This window comes from Sturnus vulgaris, chromosome 6 (assembly GCF_052056855.1).
Source record: "Sturnus vulgaris isolate bStuVul1 chromosome 6, bStuVul1.hap1, whole genome shotgun sequence".
In the NCBI taxonomy this organism is placed as follows: Eukaryota; Metazoa; Chordata; class Aves; order Passeriformes; family Sturnidae; genus Sturnus; species Sturnus vulgaris.
The window spans coordinates 36494483-36512250 of NC_142248.1; the positions used below are offsets into that span (position 1 = coordinate 36494483).

Below are 17768 nucleotides of genomic sequence, written 5' to 3' on the forward strand. Positions count from 1 at the left end.
TGACATCCTGAATTGAATCCATGGCTAGCTGTGTTGCTGAGTAATGAGCAGAGTATTAAAAGTCTTCAGGGAGAGCTCAGGCAGACTGAGCAGTGTCAGCCTTTGGGTGCTTAGACTGAAGCATCTGAGTAAAAACAGCCCAAATTTTTCAGAGGTGCTGGGCACCCTGAGATCCTAGCATATTTCGTGTAATTTATGCTTTTTTAATTTTTTCTTCGATGCATTTTGAAGAAAGGTATTCCTGATGGCTCATTTCCCCCAGGGGCTGTCTCTGACCACATGGTCTGGAAATGCTTGCCGGGGAACCCCACCAGTGCTTCCCAGAGCCTCCCTTGCCTCTTCCCAGCCCTCCCTCCAGCTCTGGGTACAAAACCCTGACATTTGTGAAGGGCTCAGACACTAAAGGTCTGAGTCAGGCAAAGCCCAGACTGTTGCTGGCTGTTCCCAGGAGAAAAAGTGGCAGCAAATCAACACACCCCCCCCCCGGGTGCTGAGGCTCCCACCAGGTCCTGCACACGTCTCTGCCAAGCCCAGCCTGGCTCTAACACTGCCAGAGCCTTTGCTTGCACTTCATTAAGGTGCCTAATGAGCAACCAGTGTGCAGCGGTACCCTCCACTGACTATGCCAGTCTGGGAATCTCATATCAAGCAAATCCCAAGCAAACATTTTCAAAGATTAAAAAAATAAGTTGTAGGAGCAGCCACTAAACTGGCATTAAAATGGCATGTTTTAAGCAAGAAAAGTCACGAAGTTACAGAGAAATCTGCACTCACAATATTATTATAAACTACGGAACAGCCTTTAGTAACAGTGTCACAAAACAATTTCTCAGATGTTACAATATAAACAAAGACCTTTTTCTTCCTTCCTCCTTAAAGAGATACACCCTGGCTTCTGCCGCCTTTCCAGCAGTGCTGGTACTGGGACCCTGCAGAAGGAGAAGGCACAGAGCAAGGTGCCAGAGCTATTCCCCAGCCCATCAGCTGCCCCCGCAGCCCCCGGGGAGCAGGAGAGCCCTGCGGGGCGGCTGCCACCCCCAGCCCCAGCGCACAGCGAGGAGCTCTGTTCTCCCGCGCGCATTTGCGGCTTAGCCCTTAAAAGCAGTTTCATAAATATTCGATGGCCTTTCCGACAGGGTAATGTGCCTCTGTGACATTAAAGAGGAAACTCTGCGAAGGGGAGGGATGACAACAAATTTATCCACCAATAGCACACTCTTTTGGCACAAAAGCACATTCTTATCTTTACATCCCATAATGAGAAGGCAGGGACGGGAGTGTTGCTGCAGCTCTCTGGGTGGGTAGATGTGGAGTGCAGGAGAAGGGTGGCTGTGTAAACTGTTTGATATTTTTCCCCCCTTGCCTTTGCAAAGGGAAGGACCCGCGCTTGCGGTCCTGCAGTGGTTTTCCTAAGCCCCCGGTGAGGAGGACTTCTCACACGATGTCAGACTGCGAGGGACTGCCTGTGGGTAAGCGCCAGATTTATATTTACCCCAGTGTCCTGCCGGCTGGTTCACATTCTCAGATTGCAAAGTCACACGCGAAGCCGCTTTGCTTTCAAAGGGAGCCGGAGCCGCAGCAGGGAGCGAGAATCTCCCTGAAACCTCTGCAGATGCTGGTGCGGTGCCTTACGAGTCCGTGCTGGAGGGCTGGTGAGGGTGGTGATGCCTGGATTTTCTCTGAACGCTCAGGGGCTGGGTAGGAGGAAGAGTTCTGGAATTCAGACAGATGGGCTGAAGTGTCGGTATCCGTAGGGATGATGGTACCGATGTGTGCAGTCTTGAGCTCGCTAAGCGGAGTTTGTGGGGATGGGTGCTGCAGGACCAGGCGCTGTGTGTGTGTCCTGTTTGCTCCTTGATAAACCTTCCTGGATGGTAACCGACACAGCAAGGGCAGATAAATGTAATGCAAAGGGTTTATTTGCTGAAAGGAAATAGAAATGTACATTATTTTTAAAATAAGTGCATTAAACACTTTCCCCATATCTGGAAAGGAATCCTTCACTAGGGCTATAGCTGTCTAACTTCTCTGAGCAGAAGAATATGTCAGCAAGAAGCATGTTTCTCAGCTGTTTTTTAAAAAACTTCTATAGGAACTGTAAATATTATCAAGGCTGCCTGTACAAAAGGAAACTCTTGTCAAAATGATAGCCTAATTCTCTGCCAAGGCACTTTACTAATAAAGAGATGGACTACTGGAAACACATTTTTTTTTGCCATGGCAAGCATTTATCCTTTCAAATTTATATATGTATACAACATGTGTAACACTCCTATTCCATTGGTCTGTGAAGGCTGTGCATCAAAGATGAGGTTCTGGGCTAAAAGGTGGGGTTGGAGAAGAAGGCTGCTGCAGTGTTTTTCTTTTTTCCTCCTCTCTCTGCTTCCATTTTGCAAAGCAAATCCCAAGTCCAAAGCAGCACACTCATAACTAGAGTGGAAAAATATAAATTATGTATATGGTGCAGACTGAGCTGCACCATGCACAATTCCCTGGGCTGTTGCTATCAGCTAAAGACAGGAGAGATGAAAATGAGTGTTTCCTGCTTACCTGCTCAAACGGGTAAACTGTTAACCAACAAAGTTTTGCTTCTCCAGGCTTTGATTTTAAGGGCCTGGCCCCAGTTTGCTTATTAAGCACTCTGAGATGGGGATGGGATATTTCAGGGTGACAGTATCAGTATCAGCTGGCATCTTATATTAATGATGAAACTGATATCTGGAGTGCATGGCATCTTGTGTGCAGAAGTTACTGATATCTCAATTACCTTTGCTGCTGAAAGGACCTTCGAGTTTTCTTCCAGAAAAACATTCATGGATGCATTGAGGGAGGGAAGCAATTTTCTATGAGCAGGAATGAAAATTAAAATTATATTTAGACATGAATCAGAAATGTGCCAGCATACACAGAGCAAAGGTTTATTTCCCTCTGTTCCCCCAATAATTCTCCCATGCTGCCCAGCCTTGCTTCCAGGCCTGCTCCCAGGAAGCAGGGCTCACCCTGCCCCATTCCAGACACAACCAGTCTGTCCCAAGGGACACCTGCTTGCAAAACATTCTGGTTCCTATACTTAGAGATGTGTGGACGCATATATGCATATAAAAATATGCACAAAACCAGCAGTGGAGAGAGAAATGCTGGTACTCCATCAGAGTTATTAAGCAATCTTAGTGAACCAGCTGCTGACAGCTTGCTTTTCATGTCAAGGAATTTTGAAATAACTCTCTTTGTGGCTATTACTCTTTGACTAGATAGGTCAAAGTTTAATTCTTTAGCAGTTTAAAACATTACACTCCATAAAAAGAGTTGCAAAAAATCACCATCAAACTTTCTAATACACTGTTTAGTGTTCACTAGTGCAGAAATGCCCCTTTGCTGAATCCAATGAGCATAGCAAGGCTGGAACTGTACTTCTAAAATCCTTGGTTTTGAATGCAGCCTGATAATACAGCTACAAAAAGTTGGTGCAGTGACAGATATCATTAGCACTGCAATGTGGCTGCAGTCCAGAGCTCTGCTTCTAACACAAACCCCACAGCCCTGTGCATTGGCCTGTGTGTACACATGCACAAGGATATAAATAAGTTTAGCCAAAGCACAGTATTAGTGTCAAGTGTATGCACTGCTTCAGTAACCTCTTTGCAAAGGGTGTGCCTCACGAACAACCTGGAGAACTGCACTTTGTAGTTACAGGAAATTAATGCCAGAGTTTTTAGACTGCTTTCAGCCTACACAAGAATGCAGTAGGAACAGCTGCTCAATTGTTCCCTCAGAAAAGCAACTTGGGGGGAATGGCTGAATACAATCTTTGAGTTAAATAGCTGGACATGAGCGGCTTGATACACCAATAATTTTTCGAGAGACTTTGTTCAGTAAGAGTACCCTACTTCAGTGCTGGACATGGTTATGCAATTTTTCATGATGAAAGCATTGGGTGTTTTTATATTACTGGTTTCTGTTCAGTTCCAGCGTGGCTGCACCCTTTCACTGTTGTGGAATGCAAAATTAAACATGTGATGCAAACAAAGTTTTATTTTGTTGTTTGAATGTAGTACAGAAGATGTAAAAAAAGGATCTTAAATGCCAGAATGCAGATTACATGTAAGCAATCATACAGTAATTTTGGATTGAATTAATAATAATAAAAAAGGCATTTTAAAGCCTTTTGCGATTTGAAAATTAATAGAATTCTAAAATTTACACTAATAATTTCCCATTGTAACACAGGGAGAGAAAGAAAGAAAGAAAGATCAGTCACTTCAGGACAAATGCACTCCAATTTCTTCCTCATTAGCAATTATTGACATACAGATGCTATCCATTAGTGCCAGCCACATAGATTTCTTGTCACTCCTACAAGCAGATAAAAGAAAAGCACATCAATTATTTAAGTGCTTCCCCTTGTGTGTATTATTTTCCTCTTGTAAGGAGTCGTAGTTCAGTCTCTGAACAACTGAACAGCTTTTCACGCATGCAGCATTTTGATTAGGAATATATGAGTCACGATGGTTCTGGTTCTTAATACAAACCTTTTGACTTCAGAAAAATCTCTGAAGTCATGCAAGGGTCTTCAAGTGCCTCTTTTATTTCTTTCCCCTTTCAGCCAGACTGACTTTGAATAGCGTGGGTAACTTCTTGTGGATAACACCACTGTTGAAATAACACAGGGTATTGAGCCATAACAGATGAAGATTATAATGCTGAAGAAGAACACCAGGAGTCTCATATATACATACTTTCTCTGTTATTTACTGCAACAGGGCTAAGAAGGGAAGAAACAATTGATGTAACTTGTTTTGCAGAAGGTGGCATGCAAATCTAACCGAATTGCCTTAAAATTACTCACAAACTTTTATTGGCCTTGTTTCAGTAGAGGAGGAAGCAAGAGTTTTCATCTGAACTATGTTCCTGACTCTTTAGCTAAATACTTCCTTTCAAAGCTAAAATTACATATTTCAAACATGTCTTTAAGACAGACTGGAGCCAGTTGATAAAATTGGTATTTTCAGAATTAGGATATCCCAGAAAAATATGGGAATTTAGATTTCCTGAAATTCAACCCATTCTGCACTGTCATGGGGAGTCCATTTATCTCACCCAGAGTGGCTGTTAGTGAGCAAGGCCTCCAGCTCCCATGCTAGACTGTCTCTAAACAGCTACTGGGAATAAAATACAGCCCACATACTTTTCTGTAACAAAATCTCATGACCCAGCACATGTATGAGCACTACTCTTGTCAACAGAATTGTCCCACTTTCACATACTCGTATTAGCATAGGATTATGCTTGAAATTAACATTTCATTAGATTTGGTAAAGAATGTCTATATTTTTGCAGGAAACTCAGTGTTTCCCTTAGGGGTGGAGCACGACTTCTGCATTACAGTTTGCAGGGTGAGCCCCTCAGTGAAAGGCAATGGCCTGAAATCACCTTGCAGAGAGGCTGCAGTTAGTGCTTGGGGATAAGCAGAGAAGTGGGAAGGTTGTTCCAGCATATCAAACCAGTTACCTGCTGTGGCTTAGGAATGAAATGGCATGACTTGAGCATCTCAAGAGAGAGGTTTGCAGGATGAACCATAGCTCCTGACTGCACTAAACCCACCAGCACTGGCTTGCATGCTCAGAACTCCTCAGGAGCATCCCCCTGCCAGGGAAGGTGAGCCCAGGGTGCTGGGGTGATGAGAACCTGGCAAGTATCTGTATTATTTATCAGGGTTTGTGACTGATAAACCCTAATCTTGGTGTATGGAGCACTCGGCAAACTCATTGCCTTTTGTATTTGGGAAGACAGCTTAGGAGATGAATGCTAGCTACTAGAAGTCACACATTCTCCAAGAGAGTGTTCTTTCATCACAAAAATACAGATGTCACTAAATCAAAATGCAACATTTTGTTGACAATGTCAATACATCAATACAGTTCTAAAGATCACATTTTTGAAAATTGAAATTGAGTGGGAGAAAGACAGAAAGCCTTTGGATGCTCAGGTAAAATAAAATCTGATCTAATACCAGGGAATATTGCAGTCTGATGAAAATTGAATTGAAATACCAGAATTATCGGAGTTCTCCTTCCAACCAGCTCCATTTCTCCTCCAGAAATTCCATGTGTCCTCAGTCTGTCCAAGCATTGCCTTGAGCAGCAGTGGCTGCACATTCAGGGGGCAAGCACTGATGGTGATGAAACAATCATTATGGTTTAAAGCTTTAGACAGGGTTTGGAACATGAAGATCAGGCAACCACACAAGGAAAAATGAGTGACTCTGGTGCCCCAGAAATCCATGTTTTGCAAAAACAGCCCCAGAAGCAGATTTATGGTGATGAGCAAGACCCATGGAGACACCAGGTAGGGAGCCTGCCAGAGGTATGCCTGGAAAGCCTTCTCTGTTCATACAACATTTTAAGACAACCCCATGAGCCAAAATATTCAGCCTACAGTCCATGAAGGGTTAAAATCACCTGGGTGCAGCCTTCACCTGCTTCAGAGGCTGGTGGGGGCTGAGCCTGGGTTCAAGGGTGTCCTGCTGAGGAGGGATTCCCACCTCCAGACAGGGCTTTCAAAGCCTTGGGACTCTGTGGCTCAACTGTGGTCTCTTCCCATGCACCTCCTTAGATGTTTTGTTGAGGGGAAAAGGGCTTTTCCATTTGGGGAAATCTGAGGCCACCCCAGACCACAGAGCAGTTGCTTCAGTGCTGAGAAAGGGAGAGAGCTGGGAGAGAGGCAGAGGGCAAGGAGCAACTCCACATTTGCACTTGGGTAAAATGCCACAAATGGCAAAGCTGTTTCTTTTTCATCAAAAGCAAAGATGAAAATAGGTGGTCTCTGTTGCAGCCCAGTGTTAGGGGTTCTCATAGGGGTTCAGTCTAGCTTAGGCAAACTTAGTGTACCTATACATAGCTGTGTAGTACAGCACCCACCCCTCTGCCACTCATAAAGTTGTTTCTGACAACCTGCTTAAAAGTTTGCAACCTCTGGAACTAGAAAAATGGCAAACTTTGTTGTTAGCTCTGTTTTTCTCCTCCAGCATGAGTGTCCTGTCCCTTGGGCTTGGTGGTGGTTAGGTGGCAGCTGACTATGTTCCAGGAGTGTCCTGAGCACAGGTACTGGGTCTTCATCTCCAAGCTCTGCCTTTAAAATGGCAGGTGAGGTTTCCTTCTAGACTAACTAGACTACAGGGCTAGTCTAACTATTCAGCTGGCAAGCAGAGACTGTGCCAGTTCACTGCTTTTCTGAAGGAGAATTTGAGTATGTGTGCTGTGTGCTGCAGAGGCTCCAAGTGAGGGTATTTGACCTAGCAGACACATTAACATGCATTTTCACAAGAAAATGTCTGTTTGTTTGTTAGGTTTGTTTTTCTTTCTTTGAGGAGGGGTGCTGAAGGAGGAGAACTCTTTCAGGCAGTAGAAGTTTGCATGAACGTTTTCTGCTGGGATGGTGGTTAAGGGGCTACTTAGGAAATACAGAAGATGCTACATCTTTCCCAAGTGCTCCTCCCCTCCTCCCTCCTCTCCCAAAGGGAGGATTTTCCTTATCTGCAGGAATACTTGGAAGCTGTAGTTTGTCCCAGGGTCTGTGAGCAAGAGCACTTGCACTGTACAGCACAATTCTGAGCAGTCTTATTCCATGATGTTTACAGTAACTTAAGGCATGCAAAAAACAACCAGTATGTTTTTCTTCTCCTTTCCTCTCCTCCATCCCTCATAACATCTGCAGTATTCCTACATATTTTGTGTTAAGCCATCAGTATTTGGAAGCCACAATTGCATTTAACAATGTCTGGAGCCTTCTCTTGCTACAGACCTGCTATACAGGCAGTAATTTAGAGGGTGGGGCCCCCTTCCCTTCCCTTCCTTTGTCATTCACACTGCAAACTGAATGCTCAGTGTGCCCTCCCAAAAACCTGGCGAGTGCCCAGTCTCTCATCATCTTATTCAGTTGCTTCTCTGTCCCTGTTATTTCTTTCCTTACAGGCCGAGATCAGCTCCCTCACCACGCACTAGTGGTTTCCACAATTAAATTTGTAACATTAAGGATTCCCTTACATCTCAGACCTCTAAAACTCACATAAAAGACTGTCAAGATCCCCCAGATGTTTTTTTTTTCTTGTGGGAAAGAAACTCTGGGGCAGAAGAATGGGTTCCTGACCAATGCCAGGTTCTGGGCACGGACAGGTTAATAATGCCCAGGCTCAGTTCCCCGAAGGAGTCCTGGGTTTCAGGGAGCAGCTGAAGTCACCCTTGAGTCAGCAGGGCACACGGGGACTGCTCAGAGCTGCTCTTTGCTTCTGCACACGGTCTGTCAATCACACAAATTGCTTTTGGAAGAAAAGCAAGCTCTTGCTCAGAGGACTCCAAACTAGGCTCAGTAAAAGGTCTGTGACCCTTGAGGAATCACAACAAATTCCAAGAAAACTTTGGGAAGTACAGTGCTGTCTCTATCACAAAAAACAGGGAGAATTTCAGAGAGCTGCCAATGGCTGATTTATCTTGGGCAGCTTTTCCACACTGCCCAGGTGGGAACCCCCCAGCACCTAATCACTGCTCTCAGCACTCTTTGTGTGGCTCAAGTTTCCACCACCTCAGTGCTCCTTGGGAGAACTCAGGCTCTTCTCCATGAGGTACTATAAAGGCATGAAATTAGGTTTGGAGAGATATTTGAAAGGTTTAGACCCAAAATCCCCTCATAAATCCATAGGCACTACTTGCAAACTTGGCATTTCATGTGATTCTCACCTATCTTACGAATAAATATACACTTACATTTTTATCCTTTGTGATGTGCTCTTTGTGGAGTTGCAGGACATGCTTTGCAATCAGTGCACCCAGAACACTTGCCAATGACTAACATAGTTACTGTGAAAATGGTAAAACCCTTGCTGCTAAACCAGAAGGTAAAACTTTCTGCAGCCAGACAACTTGCCTGAAGAGGTCTGGTGAGGAAATAAAGAAATAAAAGAAATAAAGAAAAAAAAGAAATAAAAGCACAGACACACAAAAACACTTGTGTGTAAAACAACTGAACACCTGAGTAATTTTTTGCAGAGACTAAAAAATCTGAAGCAGTGACATCAAGCTGAACATCTCAGGTTGTGCTTGATCATGTGATTATGAAGGGCCTGACTTCAGGTTAAACTTATAATTTGCACATCTTCCACTCACTCTTTGGGAGCATGACCCAGATTCCTTGAAATCAAAGGGAGCCTTTCCATTCAGACCAGTGAATTAGGATCACAATTCTCAAAAATCTCAGAAATATCTTTATCCCCCTGACCCATCAGTAAAAACTGTGGCTGGGTCGGGTTGATTGTAGTCCTTAGACCAGCAGCTGTGTGGCTGGTGAGATTTCCTGGGTGAGGCCCCACTATATTTGTGGTGCATGGGAAGCACCAGACATTAGTCATACTTTGTCCCAGCACAATTGCTCAGAGAAATGTATTTATATTTACACTAATTAAAACTTAGTGAATGTTTCATATTTCCCCTACTGAAACATTGCTAGATATGACTCAGCAATAAGTCACACAAAGAGCCATGGGTGCAGAATTATTCAGAGTTTGTATGTGAGAGACTGAGGCACATCAAGATTAAGCCAAAAACAGTTCCCAGTGCTGTGGGTGTGTAATCAGAGATGCCAAGGAGCTCTTCTTTCAGAGCACCCAGCATACCACTGTATTTCACATATTCAAACCTCACTGACAGCTGTGAGCACTGGGCATGCCCATAAATCAGACCTGTGTTCTGATGAGGAACATGGCATTAGTGACAATTTGGGAAAACCTGGGCTCCCACAGTTGCTCCACGGACCAATTCTTCTCCCTTCAGGAGCTGCTCTGCAGCTGAAACACAGATGCAATCCAGTTCCCAGCAGAACCTTTCAAGTTAACTTAACCTGAAATTGTCCTTCCTGGAATAGTTTACTTTACCATGTTCAATATCTTCAACAGGTGAAGCTGGGATATTGTGATAAACAGAATATTGGAAACACATATGTTGTAAAATACAAGATACTCAGGCACCTCATAACTAAATCTCTAACAAGAAGTATATTATAATTACATAAGTTATACAATTATAATTATATACTATAATTATATAAGTTGATATTTCACTTGGAGATGCTCTGCAATGTTAATAGCCTCACACACAAATGCTTCTGATACAGGCAACCTGTTTTTGGGACACTAAATCTGTCATTTTCTACAGCTCTTCATCTCAAATCAGAGGCTCCCAGGCTCATCTTGTTGCTATGACACTCAGCTGGCCTTCTGACACCCATATGACTGAGGCATGATATTGCAATCTTTGTGCTGGAGGCATATGGATCACATGTGGAAAGGATTTTGAGAAGGAAACTATTATTTCCTGCATCTATCATAAATTCCAAATGGTATATTCAGGCACAACTGTTCAAAACCAGAGAGTGCATTGATGAAATGGAAACAATTTAGCTGGGAAATCTCATCTAAACTGTTTGATTATTCTTAGTGCTGCCAACTCTTTGATGTTTATCATGAGCCTCTGAAGACTTGTTTTAATTTTTTTTCCTAAACCAGGTTTCTTGGGTCACGATTTTTTGGTGGCTGTCAAAATGTCTATGCACTGTCCATGCTCACCCAGTCAGCAACACATGGGGCTTGTTATGCCTCTGGAGAGTGGGGATTTTTTTGCAAATATGTTTTGGTCAGGTATTTAAACATCCAAGGCTTAGGGAGAAGCATCATGTGGGAAAGTGTGAGAGAATATGCAATGTCTGGAACAGATATGGCAGACTGAGGCATACAATGCTCACATATGTAGGGTGGAGAATAATATTTTTCTAACAAAAGCTGTCTTTTTAAACACCAACCACATTTCTTCATGTTTTCATTTTGAGTAATTTAATGAAAAAATTGGAGAACTCCAGGGAAAGCATCCAATCTGCTCACAGTTTTTCACAGGAGGAGTGTTTGTTTTCTCAGCAAACTCCTCTCCTACAATTATTTGGTCTCTCTAGATCTTTGGGGAGCATCTTGGCACACGAAGGAGCTGGAGAGTCTTTTTGCTGTCCTTTATTCTTCCCTGCCTACTTTGATGTCCAATAGAGTGGGAGGAATATGAAGACAGCTCTTCACTATTCTCCCACTACACTGGAAGGAGAAAACCACTGAAAATTGACCAGATTACTTACTTTTGTTGAAGCATGATGAGTCTCATTCCGTACTGTAGGAGTTTCCCTGCTCAAGCCAATCAAAACATAACCAACAGCAGCAAGGATCCAGCACATTTTGGGCTTTGGAGCTGCAGAGGTCATCAGACCCTGAGCAAGAGCATCTCCCTGCTTCATTCTGCCATTGGGATTTCAGCAGGTCAAAGCCAGTTCCTGAAGTAGCACATGTGTTCCTGTGCTGTGGACCAAGGTCAGGTGTCCCTGCAGAGGAAGGGAGGCAGAAGAGCACCCCAAGATACATGAGGAAACTCACTACTCTCTGGCTGTAAGACAAAGGCAGCCAGGAGCTGAACATCTCTATTTTGTCCAAGGGGAAGGCACAGGATTAGAAAATACTTGTTTGTACTAAACTGATTTTATTTTCTCCCACAGAAATGTGCCTCAGAGTTGAGCATGTGCATTTGCTTTCTTTTCCTAATGAAGTTCAGCAGCTGGGTTATCCTAGATAATGGTGCCAAATATTTAAAGATTTCCTTGTTCTGAGATGATTGCTCAATTGACAATATGCCTTGTTAATTAAGATGCCTTGAGGGACAGTGGAGAACTGGGGGCAACTGGGTGTTTTAATGAGTCACACAAAGAATGAGACAAGGCTGTAGCAGGAGTCCATCCCAGCACGGCCCCAAGCCCACCCAAACATGGTCTGTGCCACCTGGAGTGCCTGCCTTCTCAGAACAATCCCAAATGGAGTGTTTGTAGTGAAGGGCCAGCACAGGGAGATCAAATTTTCCACTACTTGACAGAGCACCTTGCCCCAGGCCAACCTGGTCATAAGTCAGTCCTGGAGAATGCCAAGGAGTGAACACAGCTGGGCAGGCACCCTCCACTATTGCACAGCTTCTGCAGGCTGGGTTTTGTTTTCCTGTGCAAAATCACTTGTTACCTGCAATGAGTCCCAGACCTGTCCTCTCAACAGTTCATAGCATCTGATGAGTCCACGTGCTCAAATTTCTGTGTTGATCCAATATCTAATATCTATAAAAGGTGTAAAAAATCAGCAGGAGTGCTAATTACTCACTGAGCTCAGGCTATGGTCAGAGATAGTCCTAGGCTCCTGCCCAGAGAGGGAGGTTAACTTTAGTCCAGTAAGAGGTTATTAGATTCCTGTTTCTCCTTCCATCATTTCCCAAAACCACATACCAGAACTGAATTATCTTCCTTGTCTAAATTCTCTGGCTACTGATGATGTTTGGCTGCTTTGTCTGTACTTTCAAGGCCTTTTGCTAAATTTAGACAAGGAGGAGATTCTTCTCCTCTGAACCTTCATTTTGTGGTTTACTCATTGAATGCTGGGGGCACAATGTGAGTTAAAATCCCATTTGTTGCACAGCCAAGTGGGTTATGGCTGAAAAAAATGATTTCTTCTTGCTACCTACTAGACCTCCACGTGCCCTTCATATGAAGGGCACATAATTTGTTCTCTAAGGGATGCTGCTGTGGGTTTCCAAAGACTCAGGATCATCTCCTTCTTTTTTACATGTTGCTTAAGGCAAGCACTTCTTAAAAACTCTCTCTTCATCTGTGTATGGGAATCTCAAGAGATCTTAAATAAATGATGTCTCTGCTGCAGCACTCCCTGGAGACACTTCCTCTGAGACCTCTCTGCCCTTTCTTCAGTTCTTCAAGTCCTGCCCATCTGCTGCTGCCTTCCTTGTTCTGCCTACCAGCAAGTCTTGGGAAAATACCTTGATTTTTATCCAGAGAGGATAGGGGGAGTATCAAAAAAAATAAAAAATAATCAAAAAAGTTTTTGCATCTGAATACTCATGAAGTGGAAATGCAAAAGAATTTTCTGTTCGCAATGAAGATCATGAGAAAATTCTTTGTAATTATTAACAGAAAGCATCTACTACTTTTGCATCTTTGTTAAAGATGTGTTTCTCCAGTTCTTATATGATAAACATGGAATTCTATCAAGTATCCAATGATGACACAAACTACAATAGTGAAATATGATCCATTTGCTCATGTCACTGAAACCTCAGAAGGGAATTACAGCGTTCAGCAGGGTTCATTTGAGGTATACTACTTAAGGTAATAGGGCTGGACAATCTCATTAAGATTTATTTCCACCCCATTTAGACACGGGTTCAAAAGTACAGCTGGAGCTGTACTGGCTTTATCTTTGGCTTACGGAAGAGATTGGAAAAAGAAGTAAACAGAAAACACTGAGTCGCTCCATTGGCCAGGCCATGAGACTGCTCATGAGAGCAGACACAGGCTTGTGCCCAGGCTTGGAGGCTGAGGAAACTGGAATAAAATTTTAATCTTTATTACTTTGCGTAGGTTTTTTTCTTCTTTTTCCCCTCCCATGGAATTTAGGAGATATTGCATCATTCCATGAGGGAGAGGGAGGCACAAAAAAATTGCATGTGCTCTTCTTTAATGGTAGTTCACCATGGTCACTGGATTTCTTCCAGACCTGAATTTGTCTGTACCCATTAGGGAAATGTATGCATTAGGAAAAACACATTTTCAAACATTTCAGCTTGTGTTGAAGATTCCCTAAGTAGTCTGATACGTTTACAAAGCTCCCAGGACATCAGGCTTGTCCTCCAGCAGACCATGATATGTGATGACAGTAATCCTTCTATCACACTCCAAGTGTTTCTTCTTGCTTCTTTTGAAGCCATCCAGACTGTGAGTTATTTGGAAGCATTTTTCTCTTCTTTTTCACTCTAAAAGAAGCAGAGGATATTTCCACCAGGGAGAGGAGAATTTGCTAGATAGCAAATGCAGCAGCCCCCTGTATTTGCTGCAGTGTCTTTCTAGTGAGGGTGAATAGATGCACCCAGAGGCATCAAATGCTCGAGGCTGGCTGCCACTGCCCAAACAGACTCCTGGGGATCACGCCCTGAAGCCCAGACATCCTGTAATCCACAGGCAAAGCTCAAGCTACCAGCACAATCCATCTTTTCCTACTGCAGGCAGCCCCTTCAGGCTCATCCCGGTGAGAGGGTGGACTGCAGACTGCAGGACCAGCTCCAAGGGGAGCCTTCAGTGGGCAGGTGATGCAAACAGCAGAGGACATGACCTCAAGCATGACCTTGTTGTTGCTTCTACATGCAACCTATCTGAGCCCTTTGGTCTGGCAGTGGATTTTCTTCTTTGGACATTGCACTCCCACCCTTCTCAGATTTGGACCATCCTTTGTGGTTTACCCAAATCCAGAGTAAATAAGTACATCCAGAGGCCCCTGGAGAATACCAAGGCAGGGAAAGGCATTTGGCCCTCTCCTGCAGTTTCTGTGACAGTCAGCTGAGAATAGATCCAACATTGCTATTCCTTAAGTTTGATTTCCTTGGCACTTGTTCAATGCACAGAAATGTACAATCAACACTGCCATGTAGACAGGACTAAAATCTGAATGTTTGGAAGAAAAATAAGGGATTAAATAGAAAGAAAAATGGAGTCGGCAGTTCTAAGCACCCATCACCATAGTATCAAGACAATGTTTACAAAACTTCTTTGTTAAGAAGTTTCCACATGCTCTTTCTTTCAATTTCAGTTAAACTCAACATAGTCACTGCTCTGGATTTAAACTGTGCCCTGAAAGGCCTGTAATCTAAACAAGGAAACATTTAAGTCATGTGCTAAAAGAAGAAAATGAAGCTGCATCCAGTGCTGTGTGAGGACCCCTGGGCTGATCCTGCAACAGCCCCATTAACAGCCAGAGGAAAACCACTTGCAAACCCCAGAGCTGCCATGCTGTAAGGAAAACCCAGACATGCCATTGTTCAGTGGGGAAACTCTCTTGCAAGCCCCAAAGCTGTTGTCCCGAGGTAGAAACTCCCCTGCAAGCCCCAGAGTTGCCATCCTGGGGTGGAAATCATTCTGCAAGCCCCAGAGCTGCTGTCTCATGGTGACAACCCTCATGCAAGCCCCAGAGTTGCTGTCTTGGAAGACCATGGCGAGGCAGCCTGGTGAACTAGAGCATAACGTGGCCCCTCAGTCTCCACAGCTGCATCTCCAGCACTGCCTGGCTCATCCCTGCACTGTCCTCTCCCGTGTGATCTAGGTGTGCTCCAGCCCAACAGCAGCAGAATAAAGCCCCATCTATTTTCAGTGGCTGAGTTGTGTGAAATGCAGTTCAGACTCTGGCATGAAAAGGGAAGAATTATTTGGGTAGTCAAACTACATTTTGTTTAATTTGTAGTTATTAAGAATATCTATATTTTTAAACACAATGTTTAACCTGACAGCATCCCATTAAAGTGCTTTATATAAGCTTATTAGGAGCTTTTGTGCAGTACTATATTTATTGCAATTAGCAAATGTTAGTGGCTCAGACAAACTGCAAGATATTTTTTCTGCCCTGCTCCTATTTTGTTTCTCATCTCCTTGCCTGCTATGACCTAAGCCTAGCCTAAATTAGATCCTTTCACATATCAGCCTTTCTGCCTGACAAGCCTTAAAGAAGGAGAAATTTAAAAAATGGAAAATTAATAGAAAATTAACCATTAAGAAGCTCTGAGAAATCAAAAGAGCCTTTTAGATTAAGTCTCTCACTACTGTCAAGGCTAGCAGCAGTGCCAGTGGCATTAGTGGCACTAAGTTACTTAATTCTAGTATGATTCAAAATCATTTGTAGCTATGAGCTTATCCAGAGTAAATCCTCATCCTCCCAGGTCTTTTGTTTGCCACCTCTTGACAAGCTATGTTGCATATAAATGAGGTCATAACACATGCGAAGGAGGAATATATTTTCATTTGTATTGAAGTTTCATCCATGCAAATGCTACTGTAAAAATATTAATAATGAATAGTATTAGTAGTTAATGAACTCAATCCTTATTTGGGCTTTGTTTTGGGGATTTTGTGCCCTTATACAAATATGAAATATGTGAAATGAAAGGAAGATTTCCCTGAATAAGGACAGAGGCCAATTTTAAGAGATACTTAGACCTCGCTCCAATCAGTGGCAAAGGGTGGCCCAGGTGGCCTGTGCTCCAACCAGGATGGATCTCACAGGATGGCTGGAATTTGGTCTCTGAGGCCTCTCATGGTATGTGCTAAGCCACTTTAAGTCCACAGACTGTTCAGAATCCCAGGGAGGACAAAGAGTTTGGGTACCTGAGTCTCAAATCCTACCACATATGCCAGAACTCTGATAAAAGGGCGAGTTCAGATCTTTCAGGCGAACTTGACACTTCTGTGTGTACACACAAATGCCTGAGCCTTGACTCTGATGACCAGATAAGCGCTGGTGCTTATCCTGCAGCCTCCAGAGAGGATTGAGTCCCCTGGCAGAGGGCATCCCGGCTGGCTGGGCTGGGTGTTGTGCACAGAAGGTGTGGAGAAGCACCCAGGAAGAAGTGTGGAATCAGTGCTCACCCTCCACCACTGACCTTGTCCTTTTCTCTGGCAATGCCCTGAGGCTGTGCTGGGAAGGGCTGCTGGCCCCTGTCAGGCTCCAGCCCTCCTTGGCTGGTGTGCAGCATGAGATGTTAACTCTCCTTCTGCCCTGTGTGCTGGCCTGCACTCTCCATGAGTGATGATATCTGGGAAAAAAAAAAAAAATTCTAGGCTGTTAGAGGTTTTTTACTTTTTCTGGAAAGAGGGGAAATAAAGGTGTCTATGAAATTCATTTTCTCACTTAACAGTTAGACAAAAAGGCATCAAATCATTATTTTCTTGATTTGAATAGAACTTACTGTAAATGTGCCAGGTATATGGAGCAGCAATCAGTAAAGTGATTTTTCATTTACTGCAAGCATCAAAACTATCACAAAAGGTTCAGAGATCAGTTTAGAGAGGTCATTTTGTGGGCTTGAGCCATGAAGGCCCTGCTTTAAAGAGCCATTCTTCAGCTATTAATTTTCTAGATTTAAGGACCCAACTCACAGATGTTTTCTAATTCTGTTCTTTTCTATTGGAGCTGTTTGGGTCACTGCTTCTCTTCCCAGCTGTTGCTGCCCTTTCCTTCTAATGCCCTCCAGTGGGACAGCCTGCTACTTGACCACTTGGGAATAAATCCCAGTGAGTCTCTTGCAGAAGATGTACTCCAAATGCTCATCATTGGATAAGCACGACCCCTAAAGGCCATTGAACTGTGCTATGTGCCATTGCTATGAGTAGAAATTATCAGCTGCAGGATGTCTGGAGGTGGTTTGCATTCTCTTCTGGAAATATTCATGCCAAGTCTCTCTCATTCCTCATATTTTTACTGATTTCAGGAAGCTCAGTTTGGACCTACTGTTTGGGCCGAACTCATGCTCCTAAGATCTCAAGATCTCATCTGTTTTTTTTTTGGAAGCTTTTTTGATCCAAAAATGCATCAGCTGACGAGTGTATCTTTGTCTTGTTGTGCCTTTTACAAATGTAATCTTTATGGCATGTACTCGCTGAACTGAAAAATATCACTGATACCTACTTCCACTGCCTTTCCAGGAATTGATTTAGGACACATTCTCAAGATTAATGCCTTGGCTGATGGTGAGGAGCATTAAGAGCGGGACCAAGATAGGGTCAGATTACATGAAAGGAGAAACACTAGCTGCAAAATCCACTACTATGCAGAAGAGAGCAGAATATCTCATGGATTAATTTATTATCATTCCATT

The 17768-nt window shown here is 43.5% G+C and overlaps 1 protein-coding gene across 4 annotated transcripts in view; it reads left to right on the top strand.

Annotated features, from left to right (window-relative positions):
• Positions 1-1233: 1233 nt before the first annotated feature.
• Positions 1234-17768, top strand: part of EML1 (EMAP like 1) — a 121799-nt gene continuing 105264 nt past the window's right edge. Inside the window, exon 1 of one of the 4 annotated variants that reach the window (XM_014871989.2) lies at positions 1234-1469. In XM_014871989.2, the coding sequence (XP_014727475.1) occupies positions 1442-1469 (28 nt within the window). In that variant the 5' untranslated portion in view covers positions 1234-1441. The remainder of the gene's footprint in view (positions 1470-17768) is intronic. The other 3 variants (XM_088166223.1, XM_088166224.1, XM_088166222.1) reach the window with 3 other exon arrangements.